The following is a 16,301-nucleotide window of genomic DNA, read 5'->3' as shown; positions in this document are numbered from 1 at the left end:
GTGCACAAAGATATATGTACCCAACTGACACACTGTTGAACAGAAAGGAGGTTTTATTTGTTTGTTTTTGTTGTAAAATAAAAAACTTTTTATTAAAAAAAAAAAAAGAGGCCCCCTGCCTTCCAAAGCTGAAAGGGCAATGAAGCTGCGTGATGGGGAAAGGGGGGAAATGACAAGTGATAAAGACCAGGGAAGCTTGGAACCAGCATCCGAGGTCAGGCATCCTGAGGAAGTTGTGTGGAATACACCAAAACATCTCAGCATTCTCAAAAAACTTCCCCACGTTCTGATTGGCTGAAGACGAACCTCTCTTAGTAGAAGAACCGTTCGCTCCAACCAAAGGGAGTCGAGGGTCTTTCTTTTCTAAGGGATCAGATTGGGGCAGGCCTGACATGAGGCAAGCTCCACAGAGTTCTGACAGAACCTTTGCATTATCCAAAATGAAGGGGTCAAGTGTGTGCAGGAAGGCCCTGCCTCTCGTTGCTCTGCAGCCTCCTTGGCTTCCCATCTTTCCCTTCCATTCCAAGGCAAGCTTCAAAGCAAATGCACCCCTCACACACTCCACATCCTCACCCATGAATGCAGCCAGCTGGAAAACGCCCCCCAGGGAAACCTAAAAGCCATTCCTAAACGCCTTCAGAAATCACTGGGAAGAGGAGAGGAAAAAGAACACCTGAGAAGTTGTAAAGCAGACTTTAACATAGTAGTTTTATTGCCTGATCGAACTGGTTTGGCTTTTCTTTGGTTGGATTTCCATAGAAATTGAGCACAACTAAACACCGTCTTTCTTCACACATCTGCAGTTGGACAAGCACTTTGTAAGGCATGCTAGTGCCAGCCCATCCAGGCTTTGTCCATGGGCAGTGGTGGCACAGAGCCGTGCTCCCTGGGTGCACTAGGTCAGGCTCATGACAGGTGATTTAGCCTGTTTATGCAAAGCCATGAGATTGTTTCTTTATTCTGGCACCACATGCTATGTGGATACAAGCACGTTTAGTGAACCCAAGTCTGGGTTGACCATGTGGTGCGAGCCAGGCCCGGCATGAGTCAAGCTCCTCGCTCCATCCCAACGGACATACCAGAAAAGCCAAGGTCCACGAGGACAAGGCGCTTCCTGTCCTTCACACTGCTGATCTGCTGGAAGTAGAGATCCATCACCAGGAAGAAGGTACAGGCCAGGAAGGCCAGAAGCCCTATTGCGATGCCATAGTTGCAGGCTCCTTCATTGCTGTTGAAGATGCAGTGCAGCACCGGAGACTTATCTGTGTTCACGTAACCCTCATTGATGATGGAGCCAAACACCACAACAGAGAACACCTGCAGTGGGGGGGAGGGGAGGGGAGGGGCAGGTGAAGGGAAGAGAGGAACAGTGTGCAGTTGAAACCTCAGCTCTTTCCGAAAGGCTTCATATTACACCATGTTTCGTTTGTGGTCCATCCTCAAAACAACTTATGTAACCAGAGAAAATATGCTAAAACTTATCAAGAATATTTGGGTATTTGTGGAAGGTCTCCACTCTCTGATTATGGTACAAAACATACATCACAAGGGGGGAAAGTTTGGAAGGGAAGAGGAAAAACAAGTACAAACTCTCTATTAAAACTGATGAGAACAGCGCATGCCTCTAGGATGAGGGCCAGCAGAGTCAGCCCTAAGCAGAGGCCATCACCCTGCCTGGGTCTTCTCTTCATTCATTCATTCATTCATTTGCTGATGGCAGATACTTGACGGAAACAAGATTAGGATGGGTTGTTTTAAAAGCAGGTTATTTTGCCCTCCCCTTTAGCCTTGCTCCACAAGGGGAGCCAAGGAAGGGGGTGTCAAATCAAGTGGGGATCTCAACCCCATGACCGAACATTACAATCACAGGACCCAAAGCTTGCATGCATATGCTGTGACCTTCCCAAGTCCCAAAGGCTTTGACATGGCCAGCACACAGCCTGACTTTTTGACACACCCAGGACACTTCTGCATGGATGCTCCACCCTGCCTGAGGCCCCTGACCTTTCCTATTTATCTTTCCAACCTTCAGTCATCAGCGCATCTTCGCAAACCTTTTATCCTCCACGGGATAAAGTTTCAAAGAGCTCAGATGGATTGCTAGCATAGGTGGCAGGACAACCAAAACAGCCAAGAGGATCTACAGAAAGTCCCTGGGGCCACATGGGACAGGAGGAACTTCTGACCAGAAGAGACGGGCAGGTTTGGAAGCTGCTGGGAAAGAACCCTAGAAGGCGGGAAAAAGCCAGAGGGGAGGAGAGCAGTTCTTCCCACTGGGAGGGCAGCAAGGAGGCAACCTCCCTTCCCCACAGAAAGCCAGGCAGGCGGGAAGACTCTGGGGGCGAGAGACCATGAGGATCCCCGGATGAGAGAGGGAGAGGGAGAGACAGTGGCCCATTGTGGCCAGGAAAACCACATGGAGGCAAGTCAGGTAAGTCAGAGGAGCCTTGATTTCCTTTCTAAGCTAGGAGAACTTCTGAACTCTTCCTCAGAAGAGGGAGAAGAGCAGGGAAGCTTGAAGAAAGGGCCATAAGTTGGAGGAAAAGAGACTGTGGTCAGCATAGGTATCCTTGGCCGCAATTCTATCAGCCAAGAGTTGGAAGTAGCAATGAAATATAAAGCCTGGGCAATTTTGCCTCCATCGTGCAAATGAAGACAAAGTCCGTTTCAAGCCTTCCCTGCCTTGAGGCTTTTCTCTCCTCGACCTCCCTGCTTGCAAGTGTCCTCCGGTCAAGAGGAACTACCAGAGTCCCTGCAAAGCGGAGCTTCTTAGCAGCATCAGAGCAGCAGCTCTCAGGCCCAGCAAGGAAAACACTCCGGCCTAATGGAAGGTGGCTTCTGTAACTGTGGGACGTGGCTGCCAGGGATCGAAAAGCAACACACAAGTTGGGATGAAAAACTTTAACCTTAGACTGTCTACTATTGTCCTCACCCCCTTCCTAAGAGGCTTGTAGGGGGCGTGCATAAGCGCACCAACGTGCCTATTGTCCCCGTCCTATTGTTTCTTTTATTTTTCTTCAATGTATCCATGTATTCATAACTATGTTTTTACTTATACCTATTATCTTGCAAGCAATTGACAAACCAAATAAAATAAATAAATAAATGACCCAAAGGCAACACAGTCAAATAAGCAAGAAGAGTCCCTTTAATACCTCCAACTTTGCCCCCAATGTCCAGGTTACCTTCGGCTGGAGAAAAAAACTCTCTGAAGAACAGTCTTTAAGTGGAGGAAATTCAGTCCGAAAACCAAGTACATATAAACTATAAATAAAAATCCACACAAACCATGCTGCAGTAATTAACTTGACAGGGCAGAAGGAATTTCAGACTTGAAAGGCCAGCAAAACACACAGTGGGAATCAGGGCCCTTTCCTCCTCCATAAGCCATGCAACCCGTGTTGCTCTCTTCTCCGTTCCTCCCTGCGTGCCCTAGGATGAAGAGTGGGTGGGCCTGGGTCTTCCTCTGAACTCCCTCTACCTTGCTCTACCTCTCCCCTGCTCTGCCCAGCCGGACTTTGCCCTTCCTCAGTTTCTTCCACAGCCAACAGAGCCACACTCCCACTCCCTGTCAGCTGCTCAGCCTCCTCCTCAGAATCAGACTCTGACAGGGGCATGAGACAAGTGTTGGTCAACAAGAGGAATACCTGGATAACAGGATGGCATGGGAGAAGAACCTACTGACCGATATGACCTTCCTAGATGAGAGAGGACCCTCGGATGCTCCACCCCAAAGAGCCTCATTTATTTTTTAAGGGTGGGATATAAAGAAATAAAGAAGGCAGTGAAGATAGCAAATACTCCATCCTTCTCCTGTATTTGCCCATCACAGCAACGACCCTGAGAGAGGAAGCCTGGCCCAAAGTCACCCAACCGGCTTTCATGCCTAAGGAGGAACTAGAACTCACTAGAACGTGCCTTCAGCCCTACACCATGCCACCTAGCAGTTCCCCAGCAGTTTGGTCTGCATTAAATTAGTGCAAGTTTAGGCATCAGTCAAGATCCTGAGATCTGCAGGAACCATGACATTTTCAACCTTCTTACAAAGCTGCAAAAGTATTTGTTTAGCATCTCTCTCAGTTCAAAGCCCAGGCAAGATTAGAAAGAGGCACAGTTTAATTACAGCACCAATGTTAACGTGCTCAGTGCATTGTGAGCAGAAAATTCATCATTTAAAATTCCTAATATAAAAGTGTGCTGTAGATCATAGACAAAAGCAAATTGGGTAGCCGGTTTATATTAATGTTCAGATTAGATAACCCATTTAATTTACCTGAGGTGCATTGGATGACACTTGAAGAAATGAAAGACAACTCAGTATCTTCAGGGCAAATGAAGGCCAGGATAACAGATTCAGTGAGATTTGTGAGGGAGAGATTCTTCATGTGATAAAGAGCATCAAGTAGACATTTTTCACACCCCAGTGTGCAGCCGGTCTGAAATACTTTCTGCATTGAGCAACAAGTTGCACCACCACATGACACAGGGGGTCTTCCAATTCTGTGCCACGGTTGTGTGGTGCTGACGGGAAAGGGTGAGTCCTGTGCAAGTTCAGGAACAAAGCCGGGAAGAGTTTTGCCAAAGATGGCAGGGACCGTGTGCCTCTCAATCCCCTTTCCTGCCGCTCTTTGCCTTCAGAGCCCGTATTTCAGTAAAATAATCCTTTCTGAAACATTCATCCCCATTGCAGAGATAGAGGAGATGCTTCCCTGCCTGGATGCCTTCTCCAAAGGACTTTCACTTTTCGAAGCATGCCTGGTTTTTGGAGCTTGTACCAGTGATGCTTTGCAAAGTGACACATTTATTTCATGGAAGGCCTCTGGTCTTTTCTTCCAAGGAAATAATAATGGTGGACAGCGGTGACTGTTCAAAGTTACAATGAGTGGAGGCTAAAACATATGAAGAACGGTTTTGGGAACTGGGCATGTCTAAAGAAAAGGAGGACTAGGGCAGACACGATAGCTGTGTTCCAGTATCTCAGGGGCTGCCACAAAGAAGAGGGAGTCAAGCTATTCTCCAAAACACCTGAGGTCAAGACAAGAAGCAATGGGTGGAAACCAGTCAAGGAGAGAAGCAGTCTAGAACTAAGGAGGAATTTCCTGACAGTGAAGAAAATGAACCCGTGGAACGCCTTCCCTCCGAAAGTTGTGGGTGCTCCAACACTGGTGGCTTTTAAAAAGAGACTGGAGGGCCATTTGTTTGGATTATAGCATTTTCTGCTTAAGCAGGGGGTTGGATTAGAAGACCTTGATGGTCCCTTTCAACTCTGCTATTCTGTTATTCAGTCACTGATGCCTCCTCTTCTTTGAATCAGATGAATACTGGCCAGATAAATTCTCCCCTGGATAAACAGAGGTGTTTCTCTTCCTAGCAATGTCAGCCATGAAACCTGACAAAACTGCAGCTGCTTGGAGGAAAGTGAAGGACAACTTGGCTAGGAAAAAATGTATACAGGAAGTGCCAACTGTACCTGATGGAAAGCCAGCAATGAGGAAGAGACTGGAGGAGAAGCATGGAGAATGGAGCAGAAAGGCCAGGATAGGAAGTGGAGGACTGTAAGCCTGTGTGTGTGTGTGTGTGTGTGTGTGTGTGTATGTATCATACTGTAATTGCTATCACATTGATGCATCTAAGAAGTTAAGCAAAAACTTCATTTTGCCTTGCAAAGGACTATTGAAAAAACAAATAATTCAATGCCATCTTGCAGACAAAAGCCAGTTGGCAGGAAAAGGGGCAACCAGGCTCTTTCCAACTTCCTAATATTCTAAGCAGCCTTTGGACTCTGGAAGACATCGCCCCAAAGGACTCATCTGATTTGGAAGGGGGAATGCTTAGGAATCAAACATTCAGTTCAAGAAAAGGCCCAACTATCTTAAATCTAATGAAGTATCCTTTAAGATGTGCCTAAATGGCAGAGAATTGGCTTGCCTCAGACCAAGAATATCTACATAGTTGTGGAAGCAGCTTCTCCCAAGCCAAGCAGGCCTGGCTGAATCCCAGAAAAAACCCAAGGCTGCACTCGCCTGGGAATTCCTGGGCCAGAATATTCATGATTGTTTTCCATGGACCAGTAGCTTTTGGGAGGGAAATATTAATTCACAGGGGTTATTATTTATTGTATGGAACATTCACATCACACTTTGATGAAAAACACAGGAGATAAAGATATAAAATATTATGTTTAGATTACAGATATAATTTCTTGCTTCATTTGTCACAGCCAGGAAGTCTCCATTTTGGCACTCTGTCTCTATATCTTGCATAGCGTGTTTTTCAGTCACAATTTGGGGGAAGGTATTTTGTCCCAGTTATAGAAGGCCTCAGCACATCTATCATGGCCAGTGCGGATTTGGAAAGGATGCTTGTGTCCAGGCCGATCCTTAGGTCCCCTGGATGGTGCTAAAGGACAGTCACTTCAAGGCAAAACCTCTGAAGCTGCAAAGATACGGCAGTGAGTCAACCCTCGCCATCTCCTGGCTATAACACACCACACAGAGATCCTTCATGAAATGGTCCCTTGGGACAGACTAATTTGATGGCTGCCCTACACAGGCACAGAAGCCCCCAAACTTAAAAGACAGCAGGTATGGCATGGAAACAGCTGGTCGAGCTACCCATAGATGGGGCAGCCTCAGATATGGCTCTGAGCAACTGGAAAATATACCAGTGGCAGTGGTGACTGCCAGCTGTGGAGGCTGTTCGTTGCCAGGAAAATATAAGGAAGTTTACGGATACTTGTCTGGTTGCCTAAGGTGAACAAAAACCACCTGCTGCAAAAGGGTTTGCAAACAAATGGAAATGTTCAAGTGTTTCTTCAAAGTGGCACATTCAGATGCACATTTGGGTGGAATATTAAGATCTTGCTCATTTTACCTGTATTTAAAGGTAGCCTAAATATTAACTGAGTAATTTATTACTCTTGTTCATTAGCGTTGCTGAATTAAAGTTTCATAATTCCAGAATCCAATTTTTATATTTAGTGGCAGTTTTATATTGTAATTTCATAACTAATTTTCTCAATAGATGGCTTTGAGCACTTAAATATAGTGCAAAAGGGTTTTTTTTTTTTCCAGCTGCAAACTGTTAAAAATTTCCACAAGTCCTTGGGGACATGTTTTAATTTGTGTCACAGATGAGCCAAAATATCAGTCAGGCTTTTGAGGAGGGGGCAGGAGGGGGCAGATGCTTTAGCAAATTAAAGAACTCCCTCCAAATTATGTTGCTGAATCTCAGGACTTGGGAGTTTAAATATCACCTAATCTCAGGAGTGAACAAACCTGAAACGTCTTAAAGGTTTGATCTCTTTTAAGAGATGAGGCACTCTGCACACCTGTTGATTTTTGAAACTGTGTAAAGGTTTCTCTCCTACTTCAAGCAAAGCAAGCAGGCCAATTGCTTTAGAAAGTCTGCCTGCTTCTGCCTTGCACAGCAATCAAGATTCAAGGGGGGGGGGGCGAGGTATGGAAGGAGGCCAAAAAATGGGATTATGAGATCCTGATAGTGATGCTCAGCTGAACTATTAGCTGGACTCAAGAGTTGGTTGTATAATGGCTCCCAATAATAATCAATATGTGTCAATGGCTCCACATCAAACTAGAAAGAAGTATCGAGGGACGCCTGGCAGAGCTCTGAAATGTTATTGTAAATGAGTTAGAGAAAGGCTTGGAAAACATGATTATTGAAAGTAAGCAAGACACAAAAAAGAAGGATAGCAAACACCTTATCAAGGTTTAGGACAATCTCAACAAGTGAGAAACATCGTTATAAATTGCGCCCGAAGTATCATTGGAAGAAGACAAGGAAAATGGAAGGCACAGTGGATCCAAGACAAACCATGGAAGCTGATTGATGAAAGAAAAGTTATAACATTAAAACAAAACCAGTCAAAGATGTGGATGAAATGAGAAAAAAATCGAACCAGAAATATATAGAGCTTGATCAGATGGAGAAGAGAAGTTGCCAGAAAGACAAGAAAGAATGGTTGGAATGGAAAAGCATTGACACACAAGAAGCAGCCAATCAGAAAGATTCCATAACTTTTCTTACATAGCTAACAAACTGAATGGAATGAAGACTGCCTTCAGTGTTCCAATAGAATAGAAAGAGAGAGGGAGAAGATTTAGACTAAGCTAATAGAACAGAACAGAACGATTGGAATGCTCATGCAGGAGACTCTACACATTTCAGACAAATGGCTGTTCAGTCTCTTTTTAATCAATTTAATCAATCAATTAAATTTAATTGATTGATTTAATCAATGAAGGATAAAGAATGGGAAGTTTCTGGTCACCCAAGATGAGCAGAATAAAAAATGGGTTTCAACACTTCCGAGAAATTCTTAACCAGCCAAACCCATCCATTATGTACAATTTTAATGAAGAGTGGGCCTAATAAGAGCTTCAGGTGAATACTGTTAAATTACTACTGAAGAAGGAAAGACGGCAATTTGAAGCCTTAAAAAACAATAGGTGCCTCAGATGAGATCTTAAAACATGCCAAACAGGCTGTGGTAAAAAGGCTGACAACATTGTGTAATAAGTGTTAGGTAAATGGTGTAGTTCCAGAGGCCTGGCAAAGAGGTCATTACCAAAGATCGGCAAAATCCAACAAGAAAGTTACCAACTCAGAGTGCACCACCTGGCATCCTCCTCCTCTCAGTGCCTGGAAGGACCTTTTGCATAATTTCCTTAGGCGGCTGCCAAGTGCCCTAAGCCAACATCTGAGAAAAGAACAAGCCAGATTTCACCGTGGAAGGTCCTTCGGTGAGCAAGTCTTCACCTTACCAAATATCACAGAACAATGCATTGACTATTGACAGCTGCTGGCCATCAACCTTAAGAAACCGTTTGGCAGGGTCCACCGGGAATCCCTCTGGCAGCATTGATACGGTTACTAACAGTCTTCATTACTATCTTTAAGGACTTATACCTACAATCAAGCTGCTGCATTAAGACCAAAAATGGCCACACAAACTTCTTTGAAATTACTACTGGAGTTAGACAAGGCTGTATTCTGTCACCGCTCCTCTTCCTTATGGCCCTCGTGAGGCAAAAAACATCACATGCCGGGAAAGGCATTCATTATTCTGACCCAGACTGCCTTGGGGACCTGGATTTTGCAGATGATATTGTGCTACTTGAGAAAGTTAAGATGAAACAACAAGTGCCTTAGATGAAGAAGCATGAAGAAATTGGTCTCAAGATAAGTGCCGAGAAATAAAAGATCTTGTATCTGAGCTCCATCACATAGATATAGGGACAGTGGTGGGATTAAAATTTTTTTACTACTGGTTCTGTTGGGTGTGTGTTGTGGTTTGCCGGCAGCCAGTGCGGACGGCTGAGGAGAGTGAGGACTCAGATGAGGGGCCAGGACCATTAGGGAGTGGACTGCTGACTTCAGAGATTGTGGGGGCTGACAGCAGCAATGAGGAGGTTCCTGAGGAGCCTGTGCCAAGTGTGTGCATGTGCAGGGTTGCTTGCAGGAAAGAGCAACTGCAACAGCATGGGCGACTCAGGAGAAAAGCTGCAAGGTAATTGCCCCTCCTTCAAGATAAAAGCCAGCTGTGAAGTGAACGATCTTTGCAGGAAGCAAAGACGTTTTGAAACTCAGCCTTGTGGACATTACAGTATCTGAAGTTGGTATTTGAAGACTCTTGTGCTGTGAAATATTTCTTATGTGATTCTTGGCAGTCTCTCACAGTTTTGGCAAGATTTGTGCTTATCAAAGTTAATTAGTTTGCAGCAGCCTTTTAACTGGAGATTCATAAGACTCATTAAAAGGTTTCTGTTCCCTTTGATTATTGTTTGTTTTATTGGAAAAGGGTTTGGGTCAGAACAGCGTGGCTCCGAACTACTCAGCATTTCCGCTACCAGTTCTCCAGAACTGGTCAGAACCTGCTGAATCCCACCTCTGTATAAGGAATCACACTTGGATCACAGCGACTTGAGGAAGTAGAACGCTTTACCTATTTGGGTAGTGTAATTGAACAAAATGCAGAGAGGGACGTTAAGTAACGCATTGGAAAATCCCAGAGGATGAATAAAATTTGGCCCTCATCGTCTATATCACTAGAACTTGATTTCATTTGCTCACTTCCGTAGTGATCCCGATAGCCAGCAAGACTTGGAAAGTGTCAGGAAGTAATAACAAGGGACTCGACATCTTCCAACGAAAATGTCTTCACTGAATCCTAAAGATTTGCTATTTTGACCATATTACTAACAAAGAAGTGTTTCAAAAGAGTTTCTCCTGCAAACTACATAATATTGTTGAATGCAGAAGATTCCAACTTGCAGGTCATGTTTTCTGCATGGAGAATAATCGAATCTTTAAGAAGGCAATGAGATGGACTTCCCCCATGCCAAATGACCAAGAGGCCACCCTCGAAATATACAGTGAAGAGCATTCATGGAAGACTTAAAGCAACTAAACATCACATGGGAAGACGCTGAAGTGTTCACCCAAGACCAAAAATGCTGGTGACCCCTTGCTGCCCAATATGCTACGTAGCATGGGAGGATCTAATAGTATAAAATGCAACAAGCAAGAAGAAAGGAAAGAAGCCAGCAATGTGAATTTCCAATGGGATAAGCACAATCTTTTGGGTGAAAAGAAATCAAAGACATCAGTACAGAATATAGGGGACCATACTGAGCAGCAGTGCATGTAATATGGATTTAGGTTTCTTGATGGATCAAATCTGAACATGAGCCGGGGTATAAGATGGCTGCATAAAAGGCAATGGCAATGCTAGAGAGGCATTTTGTGTCAAAATCAAGAAAAGTCTTTGTTTCTCTCTATTCTGCATTGGTTATACAAATATAGCTAGAACACAGTGTCCACTACGGGGCACGTTTTATGAAGAATATACTGGACAAACTGAGCAACTGGAGCATGTCCTGGAAGGAAAAGGTTATGAGAAATGGTTAGAGGCACTCAGTCTGTCGTAGATATAATTGGTGATTTCAAGTGTATGAAGGGCTATCATGTCGAAGGCAGAACAGTTCAGAGGCTGGGACAAACCTAAACCAAGCGTGGCCTCACTAGTGCAATACAGAGCCTTACCACCACTTTTGGTGATCTTGATGTTATCCCTCTGTTGATGCAGCCCAGGCCTGTATTGGCTTTTAGCAGCTGCAGCACACGGCTGGCTCATACTTAAGCGGTGATCCGAGATCCCCCACACAGACACGACCATTGAGCCAGGCACTGCCTATTCTGCATCTATACATAATGGACTTAATTTACAAGAAAGCAGATTTCAAATGGATGTCAGGAAGAATCACATAATTGTAAGAGGTGCTCAACAATGAAAGATGGTGCTTGCTTGGAAAGTAGTACTAGACTCTTCATTACAGGTGTTCGAATAGAGGCTGGATGGATGCTATAGTGGATTTCTATACTGAGCGTAGGGTTAGATTAGACAATCTCAAGAACGCTTCCAACCTTTACTTTCTGTGATTCTAAAAATACACCTTAGCCAGAACCCAACTCTGGTAGCATTGTTGATGGAACTACGTTCCCAAGCCCATCCCTGATTTGTCTTCAGTTCTTAGGTCACTGTTTCTTTCTTTGGTGAAATCTACAAACTTTTCAAGACAGAACCACAGCTCTTTTGCTTAGAACAACAAGGATTTTAGCAGAGCTGGCTGGAGAATTCTGGGAGTTTAAGTCCACAAGTCTTAAAGTTTCCAAGTTTGGAGACCTCTGCACTAGTTGATCCTGTGGTCATTAAGCAAATCCAGCTCCCCCCATTAACTTATTGGAAACCAGCTTGGGAAGATTGCAAATGACAATCATATGATCCTGTTCAAACATCATAAATACCTGCTGGTTGCCAAACACCCAAATTTTCGTCCTGGGGATGCTGTGCCAGTCATAAGGGTGAGGACTGATTAGAAGTCACTTTTTTCAGTGCCATTCAGATGATTGTTAAATGAGTGGCTGCAAGTCAAGGACTCCCGGTAGCAATATTATTACAGCCATTTTTACATAGAAGAAGCCCACCCTTGGGGAAATTCTCTCCATCAGCGCGATTCAGAGAGCGCAGGAGATTAAACCTTGTTCCCAGTGATTGACCTCAACTGCATCCCAAGCTTGTTCGCTTTTGACTCCAGAAGTTGTGTGTACTTATTGGAGCCTTTTTAAAAAGAGACTGGGCAACCATTCGTCTAAAAGGAACTAAAAGGAACCCCTGCTTGAGGAGCAAGTTGGACTACAGTCCCTTCATTATTCTGTATTCATGTCCTTTCCTACCCCAAAAAGGAAGAGGAAGCAAATTCGACGTAAGAAAAGGCCACACCTGGAGGGAAGAAATAGCCAAGGAACTTGTCACCACACCACCAGAATTGCTTCCCTGAAGGCCTGAATGTTGCTGTTGTCAAACAGAGGAATTTCTGAGGGAGATTCCAGCTTGTGAAACTGCTAGATTTGGCTTCCTTCATCTCTTGAGCTCAGTCAGCCTCCACATCATGGAAGCTCGTCCACTGCAGGTTGGATGACTCAGTTATCATTGCATCTTGTGGCTGAGAACAGCATCCTGAAGAATCTAATAAAGTCCCCAGCAAAATCCTTCTTGACAAGGTGATAAACTTTGTACTGCGTGTAGCATTGATGCAAAGTTTAACAACAGCAAGCAAACAATCCAATTCCACACAGAGAAAGCTTGAGGGCTGCAGAAACTATTTGGGTGAGGCTGGGAACACACAGAGGCTCTGGGCTGCTCAACATGTTTATTGCAGGCCTCGAAAACCTGGAAACCCAAATTTGCAAGGCAGCCAGCTTTACAGAAGAAGGGAGGGCAGACTGACACCATCCTTCACTGCATATTGATGGCTTGGCTGATTTTAACTGGGTTTGGGAGCCCAGTCACTTGCCCAGAAGAAAAGGCAGAAACGCACTCAAGCTGATAGAAGCATTTCGAGGGGAGCAATCTTACTTATTTCCCTTCTGATAAGCGGGCATTCGGGAAACGGTCATGGCCATTTTGGGAGCTCAGCCATTAATAAGCCCAGCCCATCGCAGCCATTTTGTGACAGTGCCCACAAAATAGAAGAGAGATTTGCTAATCAAAAACAGGCATCAGCTTCAGGAGATGGATGTGTGAGGAGTTAAAATGAGGGCTGCTTGCACAGCTTAACAGCTGCCAAGATGATCTTTCTGGGTTTGATCAGCTTCAACTTGCAGCTATGTCTGAGTGGCCAGCTCCTCTCTGGGGTGGCTGGAACCCCCTAGACTGAACCCCCTTTATTGGTGCAGCCTGAGCAGGGCAATAGGCTTATCAAAATTATTGTATTGGTTTCTACTGACTCTCAAAGTACTGTAGAAAGTTAGCACTCACCCCTCTCCTAAAAAAATGAAATATTCTAGGAAATATTAAAAAGGCAGAATATTTCCCCTAAAAAGAGTAGAAACTCAGAAGCAGAAACTCACCCCAGAAGCAGAAGCTCACCCCGACCTTTGTTAATGGGTGGGCCATTTAAGGCCCGGCCATAATATTTTACATAACAAAGATCTCCTCCAGGTAGAGCTATAATACAGTGATCCCCAACCTTTTTTATGCCGCGGCCCGGTACCGGCATAAGCTGGGCGCCGCCATCTTTTTTTGATGAAAAAGTGCTTCCGGTGAGCTTTCTACCCGGAAAAGCTCACCGGAAGCACTTTTTCATCAAAAAAAGATGGCGGCGCCCAGCAAACCAGCGGCCCGGTAGGACTTGTTCCGCGGACCGGTACCGGTCCGCGGACCGGTGGTTGGGGACCCCTGCTATAATAGGAATTGCCCAAAGCCCTTGCATTACATCATCACCCAGCCAGGCTCAACCAAGCCTGGGACTCAGGACGGCCTACAGAGTTGCCCCTGCATGGCCCCATGGGAGTCTGACAACCAATCAGAACACAAAGCTCAAATTCAAATCCCAACAGAGGGTATATAAGGGACTCTCAGCACCTCAGGCCTCCCTTCTTTTCCTTCATCTTGCAGCATGTGATTGTGCCTTCCTTCTTTGGAGCTCCAAGCCATGTGGTCCTGCTGTCCACCATTAAACCATCTTTCCAAGCAGTCACCGTGTTTCCAGTGTCTTTCTTCCCCACTTGGAACTAAACCCAGAAGGACATTTCTTCCAACAGTACAAAGAGATGAACAAGAACCCTGAAGGCTGAAAAGGTGGCCTTTAAACAATGGAGCTCCTGGCTACGAACATGTTGCAGTTCTTACAGACACAGACACAGAAGCCTTCAACAATGTCACTCTGTGACTGTCACAGGTAATTTTCTTTCCTTTTGGGACTATACATTATTTCTCCCGCTCTATAAACACGTTTATTTTCCTGAGTAAAGCCAAAACATTTAAATAGGCCAGGGAAAGGATAGATACAGTATTTCTCAATCTTGGCAACTTTACCCTATCTGAACTTCAACTACCAGAATTCCACAGCCTGGAAGGAAATGCTGGTTGGGAAACTCTGGGAATTGAAGTCCACACATCTCAAAGTCACTAAGCTTGAGAAACCCGGTCCAGTAACCGCATGCATTCAAATGCTGGGCTAATTTTAATCTGGTTTATCATATTGCTAAGACCTATCCCAATTTAGTGCATTCATGATGTTGTGCTGGTCCAGAAAATGGGTTAATTAAGGAAATGGGTCTCCATGTGAATGTGGCCAGTGGCCTGAGGAAGTGGAGAATATACAGTACTCTGTGTATGCTCAGATGACAGCCTCCTCTGGATTATACTTCAGCCTGAGTTAACAGATCCCAAGCCCTTATGAAGGAAACCCGTCTTCAAGTGCTTCATGACAGTGTTGCCCTTTGGGCACAAATCATGAAACCAAAGATGACAGGTTTCCCCAACAACAACAACACCCTCCCCGTCTTTTCCCAATACAGATTTTCAGGCCTTTTCTTTTTAATTCTTGTATTTCGCATAATTACTGTAGTATTTTGATGGCGTTACCTAAATGCCCACCGCCTTCCTCACCCAAACAGCCAGCGAGGAAATCACGGCTGCCCTTCAAAAGACGCAGCAGAATCGCAGCAGCTTTGGGGGCCTCGGCAGGAAAGGCCACCTCAGGCGGGGAGGAGACCGCAGAAGAAGCGGCCTCGCAAAGGCGGGGCCGGGCGCTCCCATCGCCGCCCAAGCGGGGCAGGAGGGCAGCTCTTCCCCAAAGCCCCGCGGCCGCTCCCCCTCAGCCCGGCGGGAGGCCAGGCTCGCTTCCCCACCGCTCAGCCGGCAGCCCCGAGACCGGAGGAGCCCCCTCGGCGGGAGCGAGGTGCCGCGACCGGTAGGGCAGGGCGGGCTGCTGGCGTCTTCGGCTGACTCGGCAAAGGGCGCCCGCTTGTTGCTCCCCTTGCAAAGCGGGGGGGTAGGGCTGTTCCCTCGGGGCTGGAGAAGCGGCTGGAGGCGGCTGGGCAGCTCTCCCCGCTCCGACCACCCGCCCGCCCGGCTCCCGCTTGGCTGCCCCCGAGGACCAGGCTGGCTGCGGATGGTGGGACGAGAGCCCCGGGGCCCCGCGCCAAGGAAGGCGAGACGAGCCAGGCGGCCCCCGGGCTGCGGCGTCACTCCCTTTCCCGGGGAGCAAAGGGCCTCGGGGCGGAGGAAGGGGCGCTCTTACCCCGGCGAGGACCCTGAGGAGGGTCTGGGGCCGCTTGGCGAATTCCGCGGGGTCCACCGCCGCGCCCGCCCGGCCGGCTCCGAAGGAAGCGCCCTCCATCGTCCCGCCGCCGCCGCCGCCGCCGCCTCGAGCTGCGAAGGCAAAGAGAGGAGGGGGCGGCGGGGACGGGCGAGCTGGCGCCACCACCTGCCCGCCCGCCAGCCGCGCAGCCCGCGCTCCTGGCCGCTCCGCAGTGCCCCGGCGCCCCCGCCTCGTCTCTGCCCGGGGAGGGTTCCCACGTTCACGCCGACACGAGGGGAAGATCTGCACGGAGCTAAACCAGGGCGAGGCGGAGCAAGACGGCTCTTCCTCGGCCCCACCAAGCTAAGATGCCGCCAGCTTTGGCCAGCCTCGTGGCCCGGCGCTGTTCGACTCTCCCAGACTCTCTCCTCAGTTATGAGCTTTGTAGTCCAGCCGACCTTGGACAGGACTGCCGACCCCTATTGGGTCACTGTAGTCCACACGTGAAAGTCTCTGGATTTGCTCGCTTGTGCTTGGCTTGCAAATTCTAGTCGTGCCAATGAAGATTTCTGTAAGAGGGTTCAGCTAGCAAACTCTGCTTACTTGGCATGTTGAGAGTGGCGGCTTTGATAATGGGCCCAGTTCCTTCCACAAAAGGCTTCATCTGGTTGGCTCAATGTCTCCCAATGTAGC

General features: G+C 46.7%; 1 protein-coding gene across 2 annotated transcripts in view; it reads right to left on the bottom strand.

Moving 5' to 3' along the window:
- SYNGR3 (synaptogyrin 3) overlaps positions 1 to 15,887 on the bottom strand; it is a 33,150-nt gene extending 17,263 nt beyond the window's left edge. Inside the window, exons 1-2 of one of the 2 annotated variants that reach the window (XM_087973070.1) lie at positions 15,609 to 15,887; positions 1,080 to 1,317 (exon numbers count right to left, since the gene is read on the bottom strand). In XM_087973070.1, the coding sequence (XP_087829196.1) occupies positions 1,080 to 1,317; positions 15,609 to 15,707 (337 nt within the window). In that variant the 5' untranslated portion in view covers positions 15,708 to 15,887. The remainder of the gene's footprint in view (positions 1 to 1,079; positions 1,318 to 15,608) is intronic. The other variant, XM_026683603.2, reaches the window with a different exon arrangement.
- Positions 15,888 to 16,301: the final 414 nt, after the last annotated feature.

The sequence above is a fragment of the Notechis scutatus genome, chromosome 12 (genome assembly GCF_049901735.1).
Source record: "Notechis scutatus isolate UNSWTSFEM ecotype Mainland chromosome 12, rNotScu1.2, whole genome shotgun sequence".
NCBI lineage: Eukaryota > Metazoa > Chordata > Lepidosauria > Squamata > Elapidae > Notechis > Notechis scutatus.
The sequence above is the reverse complement of the archived record's forward strand: the minus strand, read 5'-3'. Positions and strand labels throughout refer to the sequence as shown.